Below are 15171 nucleotides of genomic sequence, written 5' to 3' on the forward strand. Positions count from 1 at the left end.
GGAGAGTGCATCGGCTTGAGTATTCTGACCCGTTGGGATCAGTTGAACCTCAAAAGTTTTCAGCTTTGCAATGACTGATTTGATCTTGGCAAGATAGGCTATCATGGAGGGCTCTTTGGCCTCGTAGCTGCCGCTGATCTGATATGCAACTAGCTGAGAGTCTGTTTTCAGGCAGACATGATCGGCTTCCAGGGAGATGCACAATTCTAGGCCAGCGATTGCTGCCTCATATTCGGCTTCGTTGTTCAAGGTCTTAAAAGAAAATTTTAGTGCATACTCGAAGGATTTTCCTTCGGGAGAGGTTATCACTACTCCTGCCCCCGAACCATTTTCGGTGGAAGATCCATCCGTAAACACGGTCCCGACTTTCTTTTCATTGTCTAGCGCTTCTTGGTATGAGCATTCGGCCAAGAAATCCGCTAGAGCTTGAGCCTTAATGGCAGCCCTCGGATGGTAGCTGATGCTGAATTCGGTGAGCTCAAAAGCTCACTTGGCCAGCCTACCAGATTTTTCAACTTTGCCGAGAACTTTTTCCAGCGGCTGATCAGTTAAGACCACTATCTGATGGCAATCAAAATAGGGCCTCAGCTTCCGAGCAGCTACCACTACCGCAAAAGCGACTTTCTCGAGTAGAGGGTAGCGAGTCTCGGCATCCGTCAGAGTATGACTGACGAAATAGATCGGTTGCTGACTTTTGCTTTCTTCCTTCAGCAGTACTGCACTGATGGTGGCTGGGCTAACGGCCACATACAGATACAAAGTTTCTCCTTCTGCTGGGCTAGCCAGCGTTGGGAGTTGGGCCAGATGCTCCCGAAGCTGCTTAAAGGCTTCTTTTTGCTCTCTCTCTCTCTCCCAAACGAGCTCTTTTGTTTTCGGGAGTTTCAGGGCTTTGAAGAAAGGTAACCCCTTATCCAAAGCTCTGGAAATGAACCTCGAGAGGGCTGCCATTCTTCCGGTGAGCCGCTGAACATCCCGCTTTGTTTTCGGCTCAGGAAGGTCGAGCGCTGCTTTGACTTTGGAGGGATTGGCATCAATCCCCCTCTTGCTGACTATGAACCCAAGGAATTTCCCTGACTTCACGCCGAAGACACACTTCTTCGGATTCAGCTTCATTTGATGCTTTCTTAAGGTGGCGAAGGTTTCAGCCAGGTCTTTAACATGGTCCTCAGATTTTTTGCTTTTGACGATCGAATCGTCGACGTAGACTTCCATGTTTCGGCCCTTTTGATCGGCGAACACTTGATCCACCAGCCTTTGATAGGTTGCCCCCGCATTTTTCAATCCGAAGGGCATCATTTTATAATTGTACACCCCGGCGTTCGTGACGAATGCCGTCTTTGCTCGATCGTCGGGGTGCATGAAGATCTGATGATACCCCGAGAATGCGTCCATGAAACTAAGCAAGGCATGGCCACTTGTCGAATTAACTAGCTGATCGATCCTCGGCAAGGGATAGAAATCCTTCGGACAAGCCTTATTTAGGTCCGTGAAGTCAACGCACATCCTCCAGGTACCATTGGCCTTCTGAACCATCACCACATTTGCAAGCCATTCTGGATACTGACAAGGCTCGATGAAGCCTGCCTCCAGCAACTTTTTGACCTCGGCTGCGATGTTTCGGTTCTTATTACCGGAGTAATTCCGCTTCTTTTGCTTAATTGGTCGACACGTTGGGTCAACATTAAGCTTATGGGAGATGAGGTCTGGACTTATCCCGGGCATATCAGCTGCCGAGAAAGCAAACACATCTCTGTTGTCCCGAAGGAGCTGAATAAGTTCACAACGGGTGTTCGGATCAAGGTCCATCCCGATTGTTACACATTTCTCAACATCTCCTTCGGCCAACTCAACTGTTTCAGTCTGTTGGTCCATGTCTATTGCTGATGGACTGGACTCTTCAGAATCTGGCCTGCTGCCTATGTCAGCAGGTGTCCCAGTCTTTTCCCTTTCGGGCCCTTTTTCTCTGGGCACAGATCCTTGGGCCGAAGCACTTAGGCCTTTTGGCTTTTTTGTGCTTGACTCTCTTTCTTTTTCTTTCTCCTTCTCATCCTTGTCGTCATCTGGGCGACTACTGGATGGCTTGAGGTAGTTGCACCTTCGGGCGTCCTTTTGGTTGCCCTGTATCCTTTCGGGGAAGCCAGCGTTTGAGACGTAAATCATCAGCTGATGATAAGTTGAGACGACCCCTTGGATCTCATGAATTATGGGTCTCCCCAAAATCACGTTGTACACTGAAGGAGCGTCAATGACCAAAAATTCAATCATGATATTCCTGGCTGCCTCATCGCAGCCGATGGTGACAGGAAGTGTCACCTTCCCATCTGGATAAGTTGAAGCCCCGTTGAACCCGGATACCGAGTAGGGTACCGGCGTAAGGTGCTTGGGCTTCAACTTGATTTGATTGTAGGCCTTTCGGAACAGAATGTTTGCTCCGCTGCCACCGTCAACAAGGACCTTACTGACGTCGTGGTTGGCCACCGTGGCGATGATCACCAACGGATCCTCGTGAGGGAACGTTACCCCCCGGCAGTCGGCGGCTGTGAACGTCATGTTCGGCACCGGCGACTGGGGAGGCTGAATGTCAGCGTTGTTCACCTGGTGGGTCAGAGCCCTAAGGTGTCGCTTGTGTTCCCTCCGAGAGCATATTCCTCCCGAGATAACATTGATCGGAGAGAATTTTCCCTCTGGCTTTTTACTGTTCTTCCGGGGGAAGTCGAGGTCTTGCCGAGGGTCCTTTGCTGACTTCTCGGACTCCTTTTTCTCGCGGTGATCCGCGATGTATTTTTTCAAGTATCCCTTCCAGACCATGTCCTCTATCTGGTCCTTCAGTTGGATACACTCCTCAGTGTTATGTCCCGGAGATTCGTGGAACTTGCACCACTGATTTTTATTTTTCCGCTGATACCACTCTGGGAGTGGTCTCGGCTTTCGGTAACTCTGCTCCTCCTTCGTCACGCTGTAAATTTTGGCGCGTGGAAGAGAGAGCGGAGTGTAGGACTCGTATCTGCCTGTGTATGAGGCAGATTTTTCCTTCTTTGGGTCGCTGGCCGAAGGTTGTTCCGAGGCCTTGGCCTTTCCCTTTCCCTTTGTCCTCTGGCCCTGGCTTTCAGACAAGGGTGTTTGTTTTTGCTTCCCTCCCCCAGATTGAGGTTGGGTTTTTGTTTTGTTCCACTCTTCGGCTCGGATGAATTTATCCGAGGCGCTCAGAGCTTCCTCCAAGGTCTGCGGGGTATGCATGACCATGAAGTCTATGAACTTCCCGGGCTGAAGGCCATTCTGCATTGCAAAAACGGCTAGCCCCTGGTCCAACTGAGAGACGCTGGATGACTCGTTGCTGAAACGGGTCAGATAGTCTCGGAGGCTTTCGGTCTCCCCCTGTTGCAGACCCATGAGTTCTGCAGTAGTCTTCTCTCGGCGGTTTGCCGTGGAAAACTTGCTCCTAAATTTGGAGGACAGATCATCCCACCCTGTTATAGAGCCTTGCTTTACTCCCTTGGAGATCCATGCTTGCGCGACCCCCTTGAGAGTGGTTGGGAAATATTTGCACCAAGTCGCTTCGGATCTAGGGCAAAGATGCATATGAGCCTCATACGAGGCAACGTGGTCCTTCGGATCCGAAGTCCCATCATATGTGATGTGCGACGGTATTTTAACCGTGGGCACGTGCTCTTCCAGTATCCATTGCTCGAATGGGGAACTGGTGGGTAGCATAACGGCTTTGCCCTTGTTCCTGGCCGAAGGGACCGCGCTCCGCCCTCTTAGAGAGGTAGGAGTGGTTTTCGTCCCTGGCTGGGAAGTCTGGGCCTCGGCTGCAGGGAACGAGAGGCGACTGTGCACGCTCGGTTCCTTGCCGCCGAGTCGGTCGAGGACGCTTCGGCGAACAGTCTCAGGTTGTTCTTGGCGAGCAGATTCTGGCTGAGAAGCTGAGCTGCTGCTCTTATGCGTTTCCGGTCGGGAGGTCGAGGATCCTCTGAAGAATTGAGGGTTCTTTTTCCTCTCTCTTTCAGTTTTCCAGGTATCCTCTTCCCACTCTTCCAGTTCCCGGAAGGAAGGAAGTTTCCCACCATCATGGTCTAGCTTCCTCCGCTGATGCCGGGTATGCGGAGGAGTTCGATCGCGAGGTGGCGACATATTTTGTGCCCTCATTGCCTCCATGAGCACTGCCAGCGCTCTTGCCACCTCCTCCGAGCTGGGCCCCGTCAAAGGGGTCCTCGGCTGAGTATGGGGATGAGAGCGGACGGTCGATGGTTGGCTTTGGGGCACTGAATGTGTCCTATGATCGGACTGACCCCTGCTAGACCGAGAGTGACTCGGCCTATGATGAGAGTTATGAATTACGGGAGAAAGGGAATCCTCCCTGTATGATCCTCCCCCCGAGCTGGCACCCTTGGGAGAGTTCCGGTCCGGTGAGGGTGATGGTGTAGGGGTTTTAGGCTTTTCGCCTGCTCCTTGACGGAGGCTTTTGCTCTTGCGGTTCTTAGCCATTGCTACTAAGATAATTGCAAGATGATTTTGGTTAGAAACTTGGCTTAAAGATTTTTGAAAGTCTTCCCCACAGACGGCGCCAAATTGTTTCGGGTGAAAACAATGGGACCTTGTCGAAGGTCCGATGAAGTGGAGAAGACTGGATTCGGTCCAAGTGATGTTGGGCCGAAGGTTTCCTGCACAGTAAACACACGTAAACTAGCCTCGGGGGTGTTGCCGAGGAAGGCCCCTCCGATGCTAAAGTCAGTACAGTGTGTAGAAAGAGAATGTTATGCAAGAGAATTAATTGCTTGAGGCTTTGTTTGAATGAATGTACAAATGTAATATTGATAGCTTTTATACCTTTGCATATATGGAGAAGTTGGGTCTTAGCCCACTTGACTTGCCTTGAGGACTGATCTTTGACTTTAGCACAATTGGAGAGTTGAACCTTAACCTTGGGCTTTAAATTGGATCATTTAATGACTAGGCCCAATTAGACTAAATTGGACCCAAACACTTGGAAATAAGTTATACTTTCTCCACTCTTTTTACTTGTTAGTTGCTACATACTGTAACTCTCGAATTATGCAAAGTATGAATTGATAGTGTATTTTGCAATTCCCTGCTTTGGATCTCTAACTATCTCTTTGCAAAAATTGCTAAAAATAAAAATGCATCATGAAGGTCAACGGCATCGAAACGTTTTCTTGCAAAGGAGTTGAAATTAGTGTAGCACATACACTTTTATTTCTGCCCTAGCTTCAGCTGGTTGTAAACTAGTAATTATTTATTTATTTCCAATGGAGAATATTGATAATCGCCAAGTGTTATTTTTTCCCAAATTTTTCTTCTTCTCTCTCTCTTTTTTTTTTTTTTTTTTTTTTTTTCATTTTCGCCATAAAATTTATAAGGTTATGTGTTTATTTTTTATGCAATATATATTAATGACCTCTTTTTAAAAAGTGTATTAATTTTTTATTATAAGATGAAAATCATAATTTATTAATTTTGAAGTATATTTATATATTTATATAAAGATGCAAAAAGAAAAAATAAATTAATTCCTCTCAAATAAGAGAAAACAATAATAGACAATATACGATGAATGTTTTTTTTTTTTTTTTTTTGACAACAGAAGTGTTTTCTATCATTTAAATCGGTTTATAAAGAAATACTTTGTGTTCTCGATTTGTATATATTTTTGTAGTATATGCTATTGAGTTTTAAGGGTATGTGTCTTTTGGAAGGGAACAAATTTAGGAAGAGTCACACCTTATGGAAACCATTTAAATCTCAATCCTAGGTTTTAGTTTAGTTTGCTCTTGGCAATGCAAAGGGATGCACCTCCCTAGCAAATAGAATTTCTAGGAGATTTCCAGACAAGATGACTTCATGTCTTGGAAACATAGGTGCATCATGAGTGAAAATAGCACCTCTATACATAGTAATTTGACTACAACAAAAATTAATAAGTACATTTCACCATTGCCAACGAGCCATGCGTTGAAGCAAATGAATTAATCAAGGTTGATGCCAGGATTATTCCTTGCCCTAATTAACTAAATTGAAAACCATTAATCCAAAATTATAATTATTATAAAATGCAAATAATTATTAATTAATCAATCATATACTTAATTGTATATGAATATGTAGTACAATATGCATTGGTAGACATGTAGATAAATTGTATAATACATGCATCTAATTTCACCTTTTTCTTGCTTTTTACTCTCATTGTACTTCCAAGCATGCTGTGTCAACATGAAAAGGAGTTATTTCATACCTTTGCATTGTTTTAGAATAAAAGGCAAATTAAAGCCAAAGAGATATGGCTTTTCAAGTACAAAATAAATGGTAAAAAAAATTAAAGTTATTTATTAAATCAAAGATGATAATATTGGTGATATTAGGTCCCTTGAACCAAAAAAAAAAAACCTATGTTAAATTTCATGATTTTAATTATAAACCCTAATCTTAATTGATTGTTTTTGGCTATAATAATTAGTACAGTAACTAGTAAGGATTGTACTTATAGTTAACTTAATTATATAATTAATAAACAAAAGGATATTCAGTTGTCAGTTTGGTATATATGGGTGATGATGGGAAAATTTCTTTTGATATTGAAGAAATTAATAATTAAGCTTTAATTAATTAGGAAGGGTAATAAAATGGGAACATTTTGCTGATATGATGGGTGAAATTTTCGCAATAAATCATGGTTTTATAAAGTTGATAAAAAATGGTCCCAAATTTCTTATGGCTTAGGGTTAAGACTCCCTTGTTAGAAGCACTAAACTTAATTAAATTTTGATTAATTAATTTTAATTTGGTTAATTAAGAGATTGGTAGATCACATGGAGATGGACCACAAAGCCATAAAGGGAGCCTCATAAGGCTGCTTAGACTGTACTTTCAATATGTAAGTTGATTTGTATTTTTTTAATTGATTTTCTTTATACTTGTATAGATTAAGAAATAAATACGAATTGAAGTACGAAAAAGTTCTTGATAATCTATTGAGAAACATTATTTATGTTAGACGTCTTACTATCATAAGATCACTTTTGTGAGTAACTTCAAACATGTACTCTTATACATCTCAATTTCTCTTTAACCTTGATTCTACTCATCTACAAAATGGTCTTATGATAATAAGACAGTCTTATTTAAAAAAATTGTTTTGGTTTCCGATCCACAAATGAAGGATGGGAGCATGATTATTTTGAGTTTATGTGGGTGTACCATATACTTGTATACCTATTATTATACAATGTACGTACTTCATAGTTAATTACTCTGTATTTGTTAATTTGGATGACCCTAAACAAGCATGCAGTTAATAAATGTGAGCACATCTAGCTCTAGGTTTATACCCGAGCATGCATAAAAGGAGCTTGTGCTAGTAAGTATTAGAAGAGAAAGTTAGGTTGAGGCGATAGAGTAATGACATCGCTTCCTGTTTCATATATATCTTTGAAATTTAGGACAAATCTTATGAGACCTCTTATTTCCTTCAATTCAGCCTTCTTCAAATATGTTAAATAAGAGAAACATATTGATAAATAGTGGGTTGTTCAAAAGAAAGTACGGTATACATACAATGTAACCAGGCCAATCGCCTCTTAAAGTAAGAATCCAATTAGCTAGCTGCTGTGTCATAACTACAAAAATTCCGACAAAGTTTATACAAAGCAAGTTTAATTAATTTAATATGCTAGTCAAATCAGATTTGCTATCTAATTCTTACAATATAATGGATCATGGATGTAATGCAAAGAAAAAACATCATTGAACACCAACAATACACACAAATATATAACGTATTTATCTAACAATGAGTTAGTTATGTCTTACACGAATAAGTTTTTTTTTTTTATTTACATAGTAAGGATGTGTTCTTTTCACCTGATTTTTACTTATCTTAACTTATTTTAGTTATAAATTAAACTTGGTAGCTTATTTTTCCTGAACATTTCTTATCTGAACTTATCTGAAAAATAAGGTGAATAGAACATGGCCTAATATAGAGTTTACATACTACTTTTAAAATAGAAATGAAATAGGCTATATATGTCATAAGACACAAGATCAGTAGTTTTTATTGATCTATAAATAGTAGTTTTCTACTAATAGATCATTGATATAAGATCAGAGTCTATTATTATGATTTCTCCTACTACACGTGAAAGGATTTAATTTCGATTTCTAATTAATATTATACAATGGATTATAAGATACAACTCCATATACAAGCCAATTTAGTCACTCCTAATCACATAAATTTAAATTCATTCTTCATTTGTAATTTTGTCTTTTAGGTTATTTGGTGACTAAGCCCTTTGTATCTAAACAAGTTTTTGCCTTTTCTAATATAAAGTAGATTGTTGGGTCATAACAAGTATATATAATAATCCTAAATAATTTGGAAGGAATGGTATGCAATTGATGATTTAACACTTAATTATTATGTGTGTCTATGTTAGTTAGTGCTCTATAAGTCATATACAAGTAAACAGCCCCTCTTTTTATCTCCTTTTTTTGGGTGATATCCCACTTCATCAAATCTAAAGGCTCCTCTTTGGCTCTTCCCACAACAAACAAAGCAACAAACTATTGTTAGACTAACTTCATATAACTTTGTAAAAAAATAATAAATAATCAATAACAATAAAAAAAAAATCGTATAACTAATAATAATGTGGGCATTCTTCTCTTATACAAAGTGGAATTTTTTTTTTTAAAAGTTGAATAATTGGTTTTTAGTGACTTAATTATCTTTCTTACGTCTGTAAATAAGTTCTACATTGACTTTTTTATGAGACAATATAAAAAACACATAGAGGCGGATGAAGTGTACTGTACTAAGAGACTGAAGTAATAATTGTGAAAAAGGGTGAATTAAATGAAATTTAATTTCTTTTGTTGGATTAAGAGTATATAGTTAAGTTACCAAACATAATTTCAAAGCTTTAAATTAAAATCTTAAAATATTTAATTTGTTGTTTTCCAATTCTTGAAAGAATAGTGTACTAAAATACTCCAATAATTTAGAAATTCATTAATCATCGACATAACTTATCAAACTGATCATAAAATGAAATAAATACGTCACAAACATTGCAATTTTCACTCATCAACAAAAGTAATCTAATCCAATATTCGTGTATGATGATTAAGTGCTTAACCACATAATTTGAATTTATTAATTACTTCTGAAAAACAGTTTGATTAGGTTGAATGTATTGTAATGCATTATTAATTGATTTTGAGACTAGTTAATTTCATAGGTTACTCCGTAACACTATTAAAGCACATGGAGATAATCAGCATAATTAATTATTGAGCAAATTAAATTAAAGGGGATGATTCTGACTTCTGAGGCTTGTGAGGGGATGATCTGACTTTATTTGCAACCATAGCCCCATTTACTTATCCTTACTAGTTTTTGGGCCCGGACGATGCCCCGGGTTATTACATGAAACTAATTGATCATTAATATACATTGTAATTTATGATTTAATTTTCTTGTAATAAAATTTGTTATTCATATTGTCATTTGCTAGTTATTAATATTTTGTATACAAAAAATTACATAAAGAATCACATAGCTTGGTGGTAAGATATTTAGTTCTTGAAATAGAAGTTGCGAGTTCAAATCATGTGGAGAACTTATTTTTAATTATTATTATGAGTGTATGACATGTACTGAAAATCAATGGAGGAGAGAGCCACGTGGCGTTTTGAGTACTTAAATGGATGACATGGCGTAGTGAGGGGAGCTTACGTGACACGTGAACATTGTTACAAACGTCTTTTAATATATTAGTATAGATTTTTTATCGATAGATGATTTAGGTATGAGAAGTTTTTACAATGGGGCTACGATTGGAAAGTCATAAACAATCGTAATAAAAAGAAATAAATGTCTACATGTACGTATTAAGTTGTTTAGTGTAAATATAATGACTAATAAGTCGTTGAGATTCAAGAGCTAGCGTAGCTTTAGCCATTGAAATGTAACAGATTTATCATTACCAATAACATTATACGTGGTGAATGTTGATTTATATACATTGAGATTAAGATACATAAATTACAGATTTAATGATTCAAATAGAAATTAAAGTTTGTTAAACCGTACAAAAGGGCTAATTGAACTAAATTCTAGTATAGAACTATTCTATGGACAACATCAATTGAATGAACTAATTGAATCATATCATTTTTTTAGTTAATTCTGTTAGTGTGCATCTATCACTAGCTTATACAAGTACATTAGTGCATGGAAGAGATTGAAGTAAGCCTAAGATTATAACTCGTACCTCTCTTACTCCTAATAATTTTTAGGGCATGTTCACATTTACTGAAATGAGCTGAACTGAACTGAACTGAACTGATTGAAGTTGAACTAAACTGAATAGAGATGAAATGAATATTTTATGAGAGAAGGAAATTAGGAGTTGAACTGAACTGAACTGAACTGATTGAAGCAAACTGAACTGAATTGAACTAAACTGATTAGAGCTGAACTGAACTGAAATTAAGCTGAAGTGAACAGGCCCTTAGTTTTATGGCCTGGATTTAAACGCAAATATGTGTTTTAAGGCTTCGATTGTTCTTGCTAGCTGTTTGTTTTATAGATTCAAACGCGATTGTGTGCTACTGATTAGGAGAGCAAGCAACATATATATGCTATACAATTAGAAACAAATAATATTATTACAAGCCCTTAAATCAATTATATCAACATCATCAGGGATTAGATTATAAGTTCAGAACCAACTAAACTCGGTATGATTCGAGCACTTTTTAAGTGTGTTTTAATTGCTTACCAGTTACCACATACATTTCTTATTCTCAAATTATAAACAAAGTAGTACATATATATGTAGATATAATAATAAACTGAAACTAATAAAGATTACATCAGATTATTTTTCTTAAGAAAATCATTAGTCTTACATTAACATCTATCTTGCTCTTTTAATTTGATCATTTCATGTGAACTAATAAAAGTTAATGAGTAAATCAACAAGCTTAATTTAATTAAAGGAAGAAATCATTTAGTAGTTAAATAAGCTAAGTATGCTGGCAGTAGTTTACCTTATGATTTAGCTTTTACAATTAAGATGAGTTGTTGTTTCTGAAAGGGCTTTTACCCTTAGGATCTATGATTCTAAACTCCAAGGGAAAACCCGAATTTTCGACATCGAGTTGATGATGATGATCCCTTCCTCCTCCATGACTTCCAAACTTTGTTGCTGTCTCTTCATCAAGATCTCTTTCTTCCGTACTATTGCTGCTACCGCGGCCACCTACAACACCAAGTAGTACTACTCCACTTTCTTCGCCGCCTTTGCCTTGGCAAGCTTTCTCCCTTTCAAACTCCCTATATTTGTGCAAGTATCTAGTTATTGCCTCTCCATGGTTGTCAAACCCTAGAGTGCTTAGAGCCCAACAAATGTCGTCTCCATTGACCGTCTTTCGGTTCTCCTTGTGGCACTTATCGGACGCCTCCCCGGTCACAAAGCTTATGAACTCTGTTACACACTCTTGCATTGTTTCCTTAGCCCCTTTGGAGATCTTTGCTGATGGGGGGAGTATTTGCTTCATGATTCTTCCTACGTTGGCTATTGGTAGCAACCTATCTGTCTCATCTACCATTTTAATTTACTTAGATTGATCGACTAGCTAGATCTAAATCGATCTACAAATTGAATCGATAATTTCAAGATTGGTTAATTCGCTTCTGTAATTTATCACTGTATATCACTGTAGCAACTCTTTCCTAATCGCTACAACTGTCAGTATATGTGTATAGATACATACATATATAGAATGATACAGAATATAGAATGTTCATCCACGTCATACAAGTGGATAATAAATTATTCAAAATGGTCCCTAATAAGTTTATTAAAAACTTTTGAGCGTATAAATTCCTTGGTATAAACAAATTGACAAAAAGTAAAGCGGCCCAAGTATAGGAAACACTTGATGCTTAAATTCTTAGTCAACAACATTTGCAATATAAGTACATACACATACATACATCCAAACTTTATAGATCTATATAACTCAAGAAAACTCACCTTTGTTTGATCTAGAAGGATCAAATGGAATTGATGGATAGATAATAGATAAGCCATAATCATGTTATTTGATGAAAATTTGAAGAATGAATAATGAAAAAAAAAAGTAGATAAACAAGTTGGAATAATATATAATCACCTCTAGCCCTCTAGGCATTATGCACTCTCAAACTTAGCTTAAGATTTATATATACTTGACAATTCTTAGGGTTTCTATCTATGTATGAACCGTACCCCTTAAAATTAAATAAAAACAATTAAATTCACTTAATTTAACTAGACATTAATTCAATTTAAAATCAAATTAATTAAAAAATGAATTAATTATTAAAAAATAATTAATTGGCTAATAGAAAGGCGAGTTCCGACAATTGTACTGCTTAAATGCTTATCTACCATAACACAACAATGGTCCCCTACTCCTTCAAATCATCCTTCTCATTTTGCATGAAATAATGCTTCCATTAGTCAAAAAATGTAGTATAAAAAATTAGTACAAGTACACGAATGGGCGGTCGACATTTGTCCAAGTAAGTATGTTTAGTAATGGGTTTAAGTAAAAGACTAAAAACCATACCTAAAAAGCCAATTAAGTGGGAAACCCTAGTGTCTGATTACATTGCATAAATTAACCCATTTGAATAGTAGTTTTTGTCACTCTATTTGGGGGCAAAGCATTTCCTTTTTTGAAGTTTAAGTTGTACTAAAGTTAGTTAATGGGTCCCTTAATCTTCTAGTTAATTCTACTATTAGTACTAATTACAGTGCTAATCTTTGTGTAGCCAATTGTAATTAGACGCATGGCTAATTGTGCAATTCCTTTCATGGCATATATACTTGGGATTTTGTCAACTTTGAATAGCGTTTCATAACACCATTACTAATCATCATAGGTCTAGATTTATAAATTCCTAGCTAGCTTAATTAGTTAATTAGTAATTTAACCAATGAAATTGAGTTTTTAGTTTATGAGATGCTTTTGAGTGGTTACCATACGTGTGACGATTATTTGTAGTGAACGAATTATTCGTCCTGCTTTTGTTACAGGCCTTTAAATAATGAGGTGTAATATTCGAACTTTTTTTTCTTAAATTGAAATAATAGCTTGTTGGATCTTCATTCCATATATAGTGTTAATGGCATCATCGACCTTTCATACAAGTCGATCATAATTTTAATTTTTGTTTAATTTTACAAAAAAATATTAGTCTAATTAATATACAAGGTATTTTGGTACGGATAATATAGCCACTACTTTACTAGTTTTTAATGTTTTATTTTTCTTACTTATTCTCTTAAATCAATTTGCTATTTATTTAAAGATGATACTTTTATATATAGTTGTATCTTACATATTAAGTTTTTAAACCTACGAAGAAGTATCATCTCATCAACCAAACAATAGAGTTGAATTGTACGAGTAAAGCTAATCCTATAAGTTCTCTTAACTTTTGCATTACCATAATGCATTCATATGAAATCTAGAGTTGCTACTAATTTCAATAAATCCATGTAAAACTTAATGGGAATAAATTAAATGATTAAAAAAATTACTACCTTTCATGTCAAACAGCACCATGTAGTTTGGATGAGAATATAATTATATGTTCCAATAAATGGTCCATATAAATTAATGCTGTCCAATATTTCTTTGTTTGTTCTAATTGTTGGATCACTGCTGGGCTAAGCCGATTCTAAGTCAATAGGTGACATAAGGGCATGTTTTAATTTACTGGAACCAACTTAACTAAACTAAATAGAGGTGAAATGAATTGTTTATGAGCTAAGAGAAGGAAATTAAGAACTAAATTGAACTGAACTAATTAAAGTAAACATGCCCTAACTCAGGACCTGTTCTGATTTACTGAACTGAGCTGAACTGAAGTGAATTGAATGAACTGATTGGAGCTGAACTAAACTAAATATTTTATGAGAGAAGGAAATTAGGAGTTGAATTGAACTGAACTGAACTGAGCTGAATTGAACTTAAATAAAGCTGAAGAGAACATGCCCTCACTAAACTTATGACTTTATAAATAGTTACGCTCTACAACCTCTACTGTACTCTTCGATGTGGTGATAGACTGATAGTTTTAACTTATTATTAGAAGATTTTATTTGAACACAAAGATGGTTGCTCTTTGTTTTATTTTTTAGGATAACATTTTACATGTACTTCTTTATGTAGCCACATTGCCACAAAATGCAATATCTAAATAGACAAGAAAAAAAGGAGTCTTATGGGATATTGTTCGATTCCTCTCAATGATTTTTGCTCTATAGTAGTATTCATTTGCTTCACTTTGATTAGCATTGGTGATTTAAAAAAATATAGTCACATGAAATCAAGTGTTTTTTTTTTTTTTTTTTTTGGTTTTTTGTCTATTCATAGTTTTCAGTGGAATTCTTTTAGAATTAGTTGGGCCGTGCTTAAAATAGATGGACTCAGAGGCCCAAAATCAAAACAATCTGCATGATCAGGTCGGGTACAAAGTCCACCACAATGTACTACAATAGTCCAGGTCCTTCTGGAGACTGGAGACCAATATCTTTTTAAAATTTCTTTTTTATTTCTTTCATTACTTTTTCCCAACAAAATGTAAACACACATTCTAAATAATTATAGTAGCAAACTACTTAACCAACATCTTTATCATTTTATATTCCGGACTATATGCCAATATACTATGGCCCCATTCTCTTCACCCTATTTTTACTGAATTGAAATTATTTTTACTGAAACAAAATTATATTTGCTGAACTTAAATTATTTTTACTGAACTTAAATTATTTTTACTGAAATGAAATTATTTTTGCTGAACTTAAATTATTTTTACTGATTTTCTGTTATAATTCTTCTTTAAGAAAACTGAATTTTACTGAATTGAGCTTATTTTTACTAAACTAAAATTATTTTTACTGAACTGAAATTAATTTTACTGAACTGAACTTATTTTTACTAAACTGAAATTATTTTTACTGAACTGAAATTAATTTTACTGAACTGAACTTATTTTTACTGAATAGAACTTATTTTTACTTAATATTATTTTTTGAAGGTGAAGAGAACATGGCCTGTGTGTGTGATATGAAAGCTAGTTTTCTC

At 36.4% G+C, this 15171-nt stretch overlaps 1 protein-coding gene across 1 annotated transcript; it reads right to left on the reverse strand.

Annotated features, from left to right (window-relative positions):
• Positions 1-10740: 10740 nt before the first annotated feature.
• Positions 10741-12296, reverse strand: LOC110708648 (nuclear transcription factor Y subunit B-4-like). The gene has a single exon (XM_021886834.1). It carries the CDS (start codon positions 11635-11637, stop codon positions 11098-11100), a length of 540 nt encoding a protein of 179 aa, XP_021742526.1. The 5' UTR covers positions 11638-12296; the 3' UTR covers positions 10741-11097.
• Positions 12297-15171: the final 2875 nt, after the last annotated feature.

This window comes from Chenopodium quinoa, unplaced genomic scaffold (assembly GCF_001683475.1).
Source record: "Chenopodium quinoa cultivar QQ74 unplaced genomic scaffold, ASM168347v1, whole genome shotgun sequence".
Taxonomy (NCBI): Eukaryota; Viridiplantae; Streptophyta; class Magnoliopsida; order Caryophyllales; family Amaranthaceae; genus Chenopodium; species Chenopodium quinoa.

What these genes read in the sequence shown, in the direction of transcription:
- LOC110708648 (XM_021886834.1), bottom strand. Translation starts at nt 11,637, where the DNA reads ATGGTAGATGAGACAGATAGGTTGCTACCAATAGCCAACGTAGGAAGA.